The 13,518-nt window shown below is 36.2% G+C and overlaps 1 protein-coding gene across 5 annotated transcripts in view; it reads right to left on the bottom strand.

The window, feature by feature from the left end:
* Nucleotides 1–32: 32 nt before the first annotated feature.
* The window catches only part of ATP11C (ATPase phospholipid transporting 11C), a 207,566-nt gene continuing 194,080 nt past the window's right edge, over nucleotides 33–13,518 (bottom strand). For 2 of the 5 annotated variants that reach the window (XM_032757742.2, XM_058441668.1), the window contains 3 exons: nucleotides 10,256–10,409; nucleotides 3,992–4,096; nucleotides 33–1,303 (listed from right to left, as the gene is read on the bottom strand). In XM_032757742.2, the coding sequence (XP_032613633.1) occupies nucleotides 3,995–4,096; nucleotides 10,256–10,409 (256 nt within the window). In that variant the 3' untranslated portion in view covers nucleotides 33–1,303; nucleotides 3,992–3,994. Of the gene's footprint in view, nucleotides 1,304–3,991; nucleotides 4,097–4,777; nucleotides 4,869–10,069; nucleotides 10,136–10,255; nucleotides 10,410–13,518 lie in introns of those variants that run through there. The other 3 variants (XM_058441669.1, XM_058441671.1, XM_058441670.1) reach the window with 3 other exon arrangements.

A 13,518-nucleotide genomic window follows, 5' to 3' on the forward strand; every position in this document is an offset into this window, starting at 1 on the left:
AAAAAAAAAAAAAAAAAAAAAACTAGCAGTCAAATAAATATGGTCATTTATATCCAAAAAAAGTGTATGTTTAACATTGAATGAAGACATTTCACATTTATGTTTCAAGTGAACTAATTAGAAGGCTAAACCTTCCTTCTAGTTCAGTTAGTCAAGGACTTTACTAAAGTCAGTCTCATGGTTTAGAGTTAGACCATTTCCCTGTCCAAGTTAAGAGACAACATTCATCTTCAGAGTCATGGCTCTACAAGCTGAACCACCGTTTTGGGGTGGATCCTTCCCCCTTTCCAAATTGGCCAAGTTTAAGAAAAAGCACTGCATATATGCATAAATGCAATCTCTTTCAAATAAAAACCGTTAAAAGTTTAAAATAAGCTATTTTTCTTCCTCTTCACATAAAATTATAAAAGGCTGATATTCAGAATGACCTTTATTTTTATATAACTATGGTTTAAACCACCTTACTGCAGATCCCAGTAAAATCAACACTGGAAAAATCTGTTTATTTTCTAACTACTTTGAGGGGCTACTAAGTGATTGGAAATGTTTTATACTTTATTTTCAAGTCTAGTAGGCTTACACCCATAAGTGGGGTTTAATTCAGAAGAATAAAAAATAAACAATTTTTTTCTATTCCCACAAAAATACCCGTAAGTTAACACTTTCCACATAAGCGTTCAAGGTATTTTTTTAGCAAGAATATTCTACCAAGACATAAGTAGCACGTGGGTAAACAGAAGGGATTAACTAGTCTGTCTGATGCATTGATACTATTTAGTTATTCTGTATTTTCAAGTATTCCTTATGTACTTTGGAAAAAAAATTAAGATGATCATTTAGGAGGAATGAGAAATGTGATCCAAATAGTCTATTTCTTCTGCCAGGCAAAAAAAGTAGTATTAGCAAAATCTATCCATTCTCATTGCATAACTTCTACTTCATACTATTGTTATTTAAATCCATTCACAAAGTTCATGGGTTAAAAGAGCACCCATTTGAGTTATATTATTCTATCTAAAGCCAGAATTCTAAGTATTCTTGCTTTCAACTTTCATATAATTCTTAACTTACAGCTTTGGCCATAAAGGCTACTTACAATAATTGTAAATGCTTAAGAGAATCATTTGGTATTTTAATGAACATTTATTGTGAACTCTAGACATGAGAGTGGTTTAGTGTGTTGCATATCAAGTATCCTGAGATGATAACTTTTTGTAGTTGTTTCTTCATGCTTTCTTTTTTAGCTGTAACCACTGTCAGTATGCTTGTAGGACAATAACATAGGCAGTTCAAGATTCGGATTCTGAAAAACGTAAAATATACAGATTTAAAAGGCTTATTTTAATAATGTGAAACCATCTGTTAAGCATTTTCAGAAATAAGTAGTAAATTTTGTTACGAGAGTAAAGCAACTGTCTTAACGAAGTGCCAAGTTTTATTCACATGCAGGGGAAAAAAAGAGTGACACTATAACCAGATTTTAATTCTTTCTTCATTTGTCGGCTGAATAGATTCAGGCTTGCTTTTTGCTTTTGGATTGTTCCAGGGTTCTCCTAATACTTTCTACCTCTGGGATTATTTACCATAGCAGAGGTTTAGCTTGCTATGATCCCTTCTCCTCTAGGCTGGGAGGTCCTTGAAAACAGGAACATTTTATTTACCTTCTATCTCCAGCAGCTAGTACAGTGTCTGGCACACAGCAGATACTCAGGAAATCTTTGATGAATGATTAGATTGCTGTTTTTCTTGATGTGTTAATTTTGACAGAGGAAGTCTGAAGATATATTCAGCTTTGGAAGATTATTGTAAAAATATTCTTCCTTTTTACTGAAAGAACCACGTTTCCCCCCTACAATACGGAAGTTAATTTTCCTTTTGGTAGATCACGTATCTATGAGTCGATTGATTCTTCTGTTTTTTCTTATGCTTCATCTTTCTGGAAGAGAAGCCATGGATATTTCCCTATCAAATCTGTAGATTCTTCTCTGTCCTCTAAATATCATCAAATGCTATGATCAGGATGGTGCATGACAGACAAACTGATCATTAAGTGTAAGTCAACTATGTTAAGAAATGGAAGTCGTATGTCAAAACAGGGAGCCTGATTCTCCACTCCAAAACTCAATCTTTTTGAACCTGAGTAGTGGAAGGTCTTACGTAGTAGGCTATTTTCTTCCCATTCTGGGACACCTCCCTTGCCATGGTTGGACTAGAAGTTCATTAGAATACCTTCCATTTCTATTTATGTTCCACATTCTCCAGAACCACTAGCAGGTTTTCAGGTAGCTCTGCAGGGTCATGGTGACTCTAACCAAAATAAGGCTGCCATTCATACTGAGAATGTAACTTACATTGAGGAGTTAGGTAGTTTCCTTACCAACCAAGGAACAAACTAGATGCCTAAACTAGCTGCTAATTATTGTCTTTGGAGGAGAAATAATGCCACATGAAAATCTATTCCTGGAAGAAATAACTACATTAAAAATAAGACAATTGTTTTTTAAAAAATACTTCCTCAGTTCTATGTTAGACATTGTAGGAGATAAGGCCCTGGAGAGGCCAAAAGCAACAGCAGTGTCTTCTATCCAGCCCAGTCCTCCAAACCACAGACCAAGCTAAAGAGAGCAATCCAGGGGGATACAAAATTAGCCAGAAACAATACAGCTAAGATGCATCACACAGCTTACAGCAAGGCAATCTGGGACAAAGGGGTCAAAGACCTTGAAGGTTACTTGTGAAGCAGATTCATTACTAAGGGAAAACATACGCAGGTAAGTTGTTCAAAAATGAGTAAGAAGATGCTAACTGTGACAAAATGAGTCTGCTTCTAAAATAACAGTGCAGATGCAGACTGTGATGAACTCCAGGAAGACAGAAGAACCAATGGATTCAATCCATTAATTTAACTTGTATTCTTTGCTAGAGGGTGGCAGAGTTGACAGCTGTTGAAAAAAATGGGCCTATGAGGTGGACTCGCAATTATTAGCTTCAAAGTGAACTAACCCACAATTTTATTCATGATGATCATTAATTTTTATGTGTGTATGAAAGATGGCCCTGCTCTAAGCTGTGTAGAGTTGTTTCCAAGCTGACAAGCTTAGAAGCCTTGTTCATGAATTACTCTAAATTCCTATGGATGGATAAAAGACCTCCAGAGGTCTGAGTTGTTAAAGGCCCCCACTGAAGGAAATACAGACTACACATAAAGGAGTCATTCTGAGTTCAAGGGTCCCTCCCACGGCATATCAATTCCTCCCAAATATTTTTGGGGGTAAATGAAACATTATAAAGTGAATTTAATCATTTTTGGAAACATTAATTATAAAGCATTTTATATCATTAGGCAAGCATCCCCCTGAATGGCTATGAAATATTTTACCTCTGAAAGTTGAAACATTTAGCTTGAATAAAACTTGACATTAAAAAAGTTATGATTAGACTGGTTCATTAATATATATTTGGAGATCAGACATTTACAAGGACATAAGTGTATACAGTACCTGCAAACACACAGACACAGCACATGAAGGTACAAACACATTTAGTTATTTTCACATAATTCCCAAGAGAACATGCAATGCTAAATTGGCTTGATATTATACAGATGCAATTTTGGAATATTTATTTTTAGTTTTCCAAATGATCTTTATAAATCAAAGTTATATTTCCTGATCAATATTAACAAACATTTTCACATGGTGCCCTTGCCATGACAACTTGCCCCTTACAAATTAAATATGCTGTATCAACACTTGGCTCTGACAAATGTTTAACATTTTATTTAGGGGGCTTAGCATATTTTAATGTTTAATATTTTAAATGCATATTTCCCCATATTCCAAGTAATGCATCTTTATATTTTTGCAAAGAATATTGTAAAGTTCACCACACCAACAGCAGAGAAAATTTAGAGAGTGATATTTTCATTTTTTCTTTATAATGCTGTTAATCCGTTTTTTTAAAGCCAGCCCATTTGTTTAACACTAGGTACCTGTTACAATACATTAGATTCGTCTGAGAATGTTCGTAAAAGAAGAGGTCTGACTGAAGGTCTGGCGGATAATGAGTCAGATGCCCTTCTACAGCTCAGATTTCTCTGTAATAGTGAGGCAAAGATACTTAAAGCATTTGAAAATTGGTTAACCTACCTGGTGATTATATATTTTAAAAAAGTTAAAGAAAAAATCATTTCCTATAGACTACTCCTCTGGCCAAAAGTACAAATGAATACACTATACAGTAAATGTATAACATTCAAGTGAATACATTCAAAGGCCTAAGAAAGTCTCCAACTCGAATTGTTTTTGTGGTAGAAGTAAACAGACAACAGTAGTATGTAGCAAACTTGGGTTTTTGGAATGGCACTGGTAAGTAATATGGTAAGATGAGTCAATATGGTTTGATTAGTAAACCTTACCATCCTTTTGGTGAACACCTCTGAGAGTTGTGCCGGTGCCGTGAGTATTATCAAACAAAGAGAAATTTGTGCAAAATATTCCTGTCCTGGTGAACAGACTAGCTCTAACACGCCATGGCTACTGCATACCGTGGATCAATGAAGACTACAGACCTGTAGTCCAAGCTTTTAAAAATTACTTCCTCTCCAGTGTGACAATTTGGAAGGTGAACACATGATTAAAAGAAAATGACAAAATACTCTAAGCATCAATAGAAGATATAAAATGAGTCATGAGAAGTAATTTTTCATAAAGAATCAGAAAATGGTGTCAGGCAAATGAGAATGCAAGCAAGTTGGTACATTAAGAAAGGAAATCACCTTATTCACTCCAAGAGAAACTGTGATTGCTGGAAGTTTGAGAAAGCATGAAGATAGTAGATGTTCCTGAGGAAGGGAGGCGTTTCGTTACCTTGTTCACAATTGCACAAAAGGTGGAAAATTGCAGTAGAAAAAAGAGAAATGCAGAAACCAAAAAAAAAAAAAAAAAAAAGTAAATAATCTCTCAAATGTAAGACATTTAAAAAGAAACCTTGAGAATTCGAAGCCGAAATGATATGTTAGTTTCGAAGACATTATTTTCTGAAGTAAAAGCAGAGTCAGAGATAGGAACAGTCTATTATTACGTGCCAACTACTATTTCTCTACATATCAATTTGAAATTATTTTGTTAATGGGAAAATTGACTATTTTAAATAAAATAACTTTAAAATATGCTTCTCGTTAAAATAAGACTTATCTTTAATCATTAATTCACTATCCTACATTTGTTCAAAATCCATTGGTCAGAGTTATGTCCAGGGTCCATTGCCAATCACCAATCTATCTTGAAGTAATTATCTCCCCTATGCAACTGTACAGATACACTATGAAGGGACTGACTGCTCTTAAGCAGTTGTAGGATAAAAACCTAATCAAAAATAACAATGGGAAAACATTTGGTGATACCACATTTCAGTCTCATTTGCCTCTGACCAATGCTTAACTTCCTTTGTTACAACCTAATTTGATTGGTTTCCCTGTTTTTCCTACAGAGTCCTCTTTAGAAAGATAGGCTAAATTTTACATGGGTAAGGTATTATTTTTTTCCCCCTTAAAACATCCAGAAAAGTAAAAATGGATAAAGTTTAACTAGCAAACCTAAGGTTATTTTTTTCCTTCTGATTCTGTGCCTGAAATTATAAGGTAATTTACAGACCCAGTTTCGGCATTGCCCAAGCAAAACAGAAGATGAGTGGTCAACAATGTAGATGACTTGAACAACTCTGCTAATAAAGATTACCCATATTGTCTACTTAGTGACTTAAAATGGGCTTAGAAAAAGAAACCAGCTACAGTAACATATGTATCCAGAAGATTCTAATAAACAATTAAACTTTCAAAGGTAAATAATTTATTCATGTTTTGACAACTACATTTTTTCTTGTTTTTACCTTAAATGAAGAAAGTTGGTGGAATGAAGAAAGTTGACAGACATATTGGTAGAATGCACATTACCAATTGATAAAGCTAGAGTATATTTAGATTCTGAGAAAAAAATTTTAATTGTTTCTATCTTCTATTTTATGGGCAAAAACCCTGCGACAAGATCAGCATGATACCAAGTTCCCCACCCCCGTGTTTAATGCACAAACCTATCTATTCAAGACTGCAACTGTAAGCACGTTTTGGCGTGCTCAAACACTTGTATCCAACCATCGGAGATAAAAGTATTTCTATGAAGCAGAAATATTAGGAGTTAATAGATTAGGTGTTAAAACTACTTTATAAAGGAAATGTACAGAAAGCAGGAGAAAGCATGGAAAGAGTAACCAAAGCAATAAAAAAATTGATATAGCTAGCAACTGGCAGTGGGGTGGGGTAAACAGGAGATAATGAGCTAAAACAGAATGAAATTTCCACATTCCTTTGCAGTCATCTAGAGAGCTTTGACACCAGCTCAATTAGCAGTATGTCAAAGAAGCCAATGGATAAAGGCCCATCTCAACAGCCACGACATTAGGATTAACCTTTATTTTTGTCTAATCCAGCTAACAGGGCTATTGCCCTCTGAACCCATGGTTGTATATGACACTGTAAGAATCATCATAGTAATCATCATTATTATAATGATTAACTATATTCTCCAAAATTTCCAAAGTGCTTTCTCTGGGACTTTGGCTCAGACAGTTGACATTCTTCCCTTCCCTGTCTGCCACTCTGAAAGAGCTCTCTACATAATGGAGTATTTCTTCCTGTTTGTGCTGACATCCCATGCTAAGCATGGCCATGTTGCTGGGTGCATTCCCATTAAATTATAGTCTTCCTTTGTCAAGCTTCAGCGAAGTTAAGCCTCCTTTTTGATTGTGGTGACTTACATGAGAAAACTTCACACAGGATATGTGGAAATTTCTCCATTGGAAATGTGAAATGGTATTTGCTATTTGGCCAGAAAGCCCAGGTATATTTCATTGATTTACAGACAGCCAATGACTGTGCTTAGGGGGGACACAACTTTTTGAAATACAAAAATCCTATACTTGATTTCCTTAAGGTGTTATCCTGCTGTTTCACTGTTCAGTGCTCAATGGTAGTTTCATCATATACCATCAACAGCATTGCTATGCAGCTTTGTCACCTCATAAAGCTAAAGAAAAGCTCTAGGATCCTTAATAATGGAACTTTGGGGAAAAAAATTAACCTCATTGCTAAAAATACAGCTGATGGATACATGGCTTAACTACAACCCTTGAGTTAAACAACGGAGAGAACCTGTATTTGAAGATACTGGAATTCTTTCTAATACTAGCATTATGACAGAACTCAGTTGCAGTGGAGGCTGCCACACTAGCGATTTTACTGGAGGTTTCAGGAGGTAGTGACTTGAAATAGCTCAATTGTGTTAAAACAAGCCATATCACTGATTCTGCTATTCTGTTTAATACCTGCTTACAGAAGTATTCCATATGAATGCTCATAACCAGAGTGAGAGCTCCTTGTGAGCTAGGGCCACATCTGATTCATCCCTGAATTACCAAGACCTAGTACAGTAGCTAACTCATAGTGGGCCCTCAGGCAAGGTATGCTGAATTGAACAGAATTCAGCATAAGGTTGCTCTTATAATTGTTAAGTATAAATAGCTTAGCTTCTTTCTCAAATGCCACAGAGACATTTTCACTACACACTGCTAAGTCCCCTTCTCAAAGCAGCTGCCAAGACCCACATAAGAATAGCGCTGGCAGCTGACCTGCCACATTTCTGGCTGTGTATATAAAGTGTCCACGATACTTATTGGTTGAACTCAGGGATTCTTCTACTCTAGGTAGAGACACACATTTGACCACATCGGGGGATCTATCAAGATATGGGGCAGACCCAGTATCTTTTGCCTCTCTTTAAAATGAGGCCAATGTCTTAGCAAGGAATACAGAACAAAGTAGGAAATCACACAGAGTGTCAGACTGTTGGTCACTGAGCATAAAGACTAAAATATTTGGGGGAAAATAACATACTCTTTCTCCCTTATCTTAGAAGTTGGCCTCCACCTCTGATATAGCCAAATAGGGCCTTATATAAACAGATGTGATTTATCAGAATAGCCGTGGCTGCCATGTTGCAGTAGGCCTTTATGCATTCATATTGCCCTACTTTGCTCTTGCATTTTCTCATAAGAAAAAAAGAAAAGAGGCAGCACTGCTGAGCGCCCACAACATTTTGCCTCATTTGCAACTCTTGAAATCCCGCAGTCTGAAAAGCCATTTAGCCTTTCAGACATTGGATATAAAGAGAGATGTTCATCAGTAGGTGGTTCAACAAATGTTTATTGGTTCAACAAGGGTAGGAATAAATGAATGAATGATTGCATGAATGAAAATGATTATGGAAATTTTCCTGGTTGTTCTAGCATATCAGCATGCCAAGCTATAGCACAGACACTAGAATTCTTCCTATGCCGGACATAACCCACAACAAATTTCATGCTAAACCCCTAGCAACAGTCTATGCTGCTAAGTAAAAAAGGAAGCAGTCCCAGAACTCCATACTTTCAAGAGAAGTTCAGAATCTGTTTGTGTGAAAAAAAAAAATGTTCTAAGTCTTTATCTGTGACTGCTTAGTAGCATCCCACAATTTAATGGTCTATGTAAGAGTCACCTCCAGCCAATGTCTAACTTTTTAAAGAAAGGGCCTAATATGGAAGAAGATAAGATGATATGTTTGAAAGTTTTGTTTTCTGAGATTTTTCTATCATCTTTAGACCATGTAGCTGGGTGTGAGCCATTATTTAAAATGAGCTCCATTACCTCAAATAAGAGACACATTTAGGATCATTCCAAAGTATACTCCCAAATAAGGAGGATGGAAGAGCAACTTGGAAATCCTTCCCTGGAAAATTCTCTATTATAAAAAGCCCCAAATCATTTCTTATTGCAACATTATTTTATTTGGTTTCATGCAAATTGCCACTTGAGACATTCTGGGTGGAGTCTGTTGTATCATCCTGTTTCATCTCTGTTCAACCGATATTAAGACATAATCAGGTATTTGAATGCAACTTTTCCATCCTAAAACACCAGACTAGAGTAAAGCAGTCGTAACTAAGCTAACATTACTGTGTTCAGTTCCAGCCCATAAGACATGTAGAAGCAGGGAGTTAAGGGCAATTCTGGCCACCTAATTACACACTGACTGGCCTTCTACATGAAGAATCAATGTACCCTATGACAGTTCTCTTGTTTTTGATTGGGGCTGACACTGACTTGCAACATAAATCTCCTCTTTTACAATTCTCATCACTGAAGGTTTTCCTACTCTAATCATTTCAGATCCCCATGTCTATGTAATATCAACTACTGGATTCTATCAATTCAACAGGCAAAAACAAAATCATGATGTAACAGTTTTGTGGCTAAACTGGTTGACAAATTTATCAAATAAGTCAGGTAGTCATAGCTTAGAATATTACCTGAAAATACTGCCTTAGAGGTGCTACATGATCTAGTTGGTGTCAATATGACAGAAACAGTTTTGTTTAACAAAATCAGCTACTGTTGGCAGGAATATGACATATTTAATTAGCCTGTTGGTCAAAATCTGCCAAAAGTTTTATTTTCCATGCTCATCTCCCTATTTCACTTTAAAGGCTTTTTAAAAAATGTTTAAAAGATATCATAATGAGGCAGCAGAAAAAATAACTTCTCATTCCCACAGGAAATTTATAATTTAATAGGAAAGATAAAAACACACTCATAAAACTATCTTGAATTCTTATGAGTGTGTTCCAGAGGCTAAGGATGTCGAAACCACATCCAGGGAATTCTCTTTGGTTCAAATATACTGCTGGACAGACAGGGCTAGAAGCAACGCAGAGATTAAGCAGCACTATAATTAAAGGAAGGGGAAAGGTTTGAAAGAGGCAAATTGGTATTATCAACTGAAAAAAATCTGCAAACAGCCCACAGGGAAATTTCTAAGTTTCAAGCGAAAATGTTGGTGTGGAAATTCCTGGTGTGAAAATTCTAGGCTAAATACAAAATAAAATAATTTTTTCCTTTTAAAATTCCATATGGAGCATATGATATACTCCATATGGATTGCTGAAGGTCACATAGAACACTATTAAGGAATCTACTTACCACCTGCATTGGGTAACGAAGTTTTTACTATACTTTTTATGCAGAAGAGGAAATTAAGTGATGAACCTGTAAGGAGGGGTTTAACATGCTGTAACTAATGTAATTTTCTAAATCAGGTTTTTAGCTCATGGCAGATATTGAGGCCCCTTCCAAAAATCAGGTTTTTAAGATAAACTTAGTTCTTACCCTGGCACTTCTTCTTCTTACATTCTTTAATACTATCAGAAGAATCTCAGGGAAAAGGCTGATAAATATTAGAAGAATTATAGCCAACCATGTGGATACAGAAGACAGCATGTGGGCAAATACAAAATACATTCTCTGTTGCTTGAGAAAAGGCCTGCAGTGGAAAGAAAATACATGATGGAAAAACAAATCAATTTCTGTCATATGAAATGGACGTTTAATTAAAATGTCTTTTGTATTTAAAAAGAATCTTCCTTACATACATTAATAAAAATAATTTTCTCTAGAATATCCCAAAGTAATAAACAAATTTCATTTACCAAATGTTTGGAAAAAAAGGAATGATAATCAAAGGAGAAAAAAGATAATAAAACGCATTTGACTTGAAGACAATCAGGCAATCAGTTCTAAAGCTGCCAACGGGCGACTATTTAAGTGCATTAGAAAATGCTGGTGCTTAAAAGATATTCAAGAGAAATGGTTCATTTTTATCCTAACAAGCATTTTATTTCCTCAGCTGTTTTATTAAGATGGGGATGGATTTGTGTTCTGTATTCTGAAATTCAAAAGATATTTTTATAACTCTCCCCCAATAAAAACACTATGTAAATATAAAAAGGACAGTAGAAGCTTATCATCTCTCTCAAATGGAAGGAATCTACCACTGTCATCCACAAATATATATTAACAGTATGTGCCAAATAGGTTGACACAGAGTAGATAGAATATTGCTAATTGGACATTAAGCCTTAGAATCCAGAAATCCAGCAGGAACCCCCATTCTGGAGTTAGATTTCATTCTGAGTCATCCACTTCATTGTAAAGTGGCCATTGAGAAGCACAACCTGTTTCCCTTCCCTTCTGTCTGAGCTGAACCACAGAGAGCCTCAGTAGGTGAAGCTATTGTTGTTTGAAGGTGAGGGGGAAGAAGTGATTGCTTAAAGACAGGATGCACATCAGACTGCCCTAGGATTAAAGAGCTCCAGGTAGATAACCATGGCTCCTGTTTATCAGATGACACATCATGCTTCCTGAAGATAATTTGGTTTCTCATTTAAAAATTAATGTCCATGCACCCTTATGTAACATGATAAAACTGAGTTTGTGGCTCTACTTTTATGAAAATTAGATTGTGGAATAAAAGTGAGAACAGGGGCCGGGCGCGGTGGCTCACGCTTGTAATCCCAGCACTTTGGGAGGCCGAGGCGGGAGGATCACGAGGTCAGGAGATCGAGACCACGGTGAAACCCCGTCTCTACTAAAAATACAAAAAAAATTAGCCGGGCGTGGTGGCGGGCGCCTGTAGTCCCAGCTACTCGGAGAGGCTGAGGCAGGAGAATGGCGTGAACCCGGGAGGCGGAGCTTGCAGTGAGCCGAGATCACGCCACTGCACTCCAGCCTGGGCAACAGAGCGAGACTCCGTCTCAAAAAAAAAAAAAAAAAAAAAGTGAGAACAGGGAGGTGGAAAAATTTATGAGGCTTAGGCTACACAGGCTTTCTGGGAAAAGTCTGCCACACAGAAAAGACTTCTGCAGAACTCTACCTCACTCAAATTCTGAAGAACACCTTGAATAATGTTATAGGCAGTTAACTGAGCCATAACAGGGGCTCAGTTGACAAATGGCAGCTAGTCACAGAGTGTTCCTTTGCATCATACCTTCTGACTAATGTCTCCAGTTTTTTGTTTTTTTTAACCTCCATGTCATCTATGGAGTTTTGCAGTAGGGCAGTAAAAAATAAACACTATTATTTCTGGATGTGGTTTGGGGCTTGGAAGTCATCATTCTCACTACCCAACCCCAAAGACGGGTGTGACTCAATGCCTCAGGGTAGAACATGTCCAGAGACATTAGTTATGACCACATTCAGCTGAAGTTTCACATTGTTTCTAGTCATATTTTACTGGTTGCTTTATAAGTTTATATTCATGTAGTGGCTCAACTCTACTTAATGATAATACTTCAGGCAATAAAATTAAAAATAGATTAACATTTCATTTTTAGTATCACTAATGAATAGAAACAGGTGTGACAATATCGTAATCATTTACTGGATTTATTTTCATCAATAAGGAATAGTCTGTGGAAAGGGCTGGAAATGAGTTTGCTAGAAACATTTTTTGTAGAAATTTTGCATAATTAGTTCAGATGCTGACTACATAGATTCATAGAATTACAGTACTCTGGGCAGACATACAATTGTATATGGTATGTTCTTAATCAACTTTGATTTATTTGTTATATTACTAAAGAAAATAGAGACTTCCTCCAGCTTCATTGCTTTCAATTACCTATAGAGGTACCAAATATATGCTGTAATTATACTTTTTAAAGCTGGTACTTCCTTAAATGATTAGGTTTCTCATATTTTTATTTCTTAAGGTTTTTATTTTTAAAAAGCTTTTCAAAACAGTAAGAGTTTCTTCTAATTAAGACTCAAGGGACATAAACATAAGCCTCACATCTCTGTGATACAATAGAATCATTTTGTATGTAAGATTTTGCTCAAAGCAATGAAAATATGTACTACTGAAATCTTACACTACGGCTTGCTCTAGCCATGCTCTCTGCTGCTGGCATCCTTGTCAGGGGAAGCCATTCACTAAAAAAAACAACTCTGACATTTAAAAATAAATGTTTTTGGGAGTAAAGAAAGGAGATGCAAATATATAACTCTCCCAATCACAGCTTATGTGTCCCTCACTGGACTCTATTCTCCTTGAGTACAGTCTAGTCATCTCTCTATCCCATAGAGTCCCAAGCACAAAACTGATTCTGAACAAACATCTATCTATTGAACCAAGATGAACTAAATGAACTTTAAAGACAAGCCGCAGAGTCTGCCTTTCTACATCTTCCCTCCCCCACCCAAAACAGTGAGATGGTGATTTCAAAATACAACCCTCTGAGTTATTAAGTTGTATATATCCTATACCTTGAGCACACCTGTAGTAACACGAATCGTGGTTATATACCATCAAGAGAAAATAAGGGTCCAAATGGACAATAATGTATCTGTTGGCCAATATATCAGGTAGAAACTTCACAGGATGGGTATTTCCTCTGAAAATAACATGAAAGGTTGTGCTGAAAACTACAGTTTTCCTAGAGAGATGTTTACACACCTTCAAATAGAAAGAGTTGGACAGAGGCTACCAAAGGGAGGTCTTCTGAGTGATTTGTGCAGTCTATATACTTGTATTTAAAATCTTACCTGAAATTAGTAGCGCTACCAGCTAACAAGTAACCTTCAGGCCATTAATA

The sequence above is a fragment of the Hylobates moloch genome, unplaced genomic scaffold (assembly GCF_009828535.3).
Source record: "Hylobates moloch isolate HMO894 unplaced genomic scaffold, HMol_V3 SCAFFOLD_7, whole genome shotgun sequence".
Taxonomy (NCBI): domain Eukaryota; kingdom Metazoa; phylum Chordata; class Mammalia; order Primates; family Hylobatidae; genus Hylobates; species Hylobates moloch.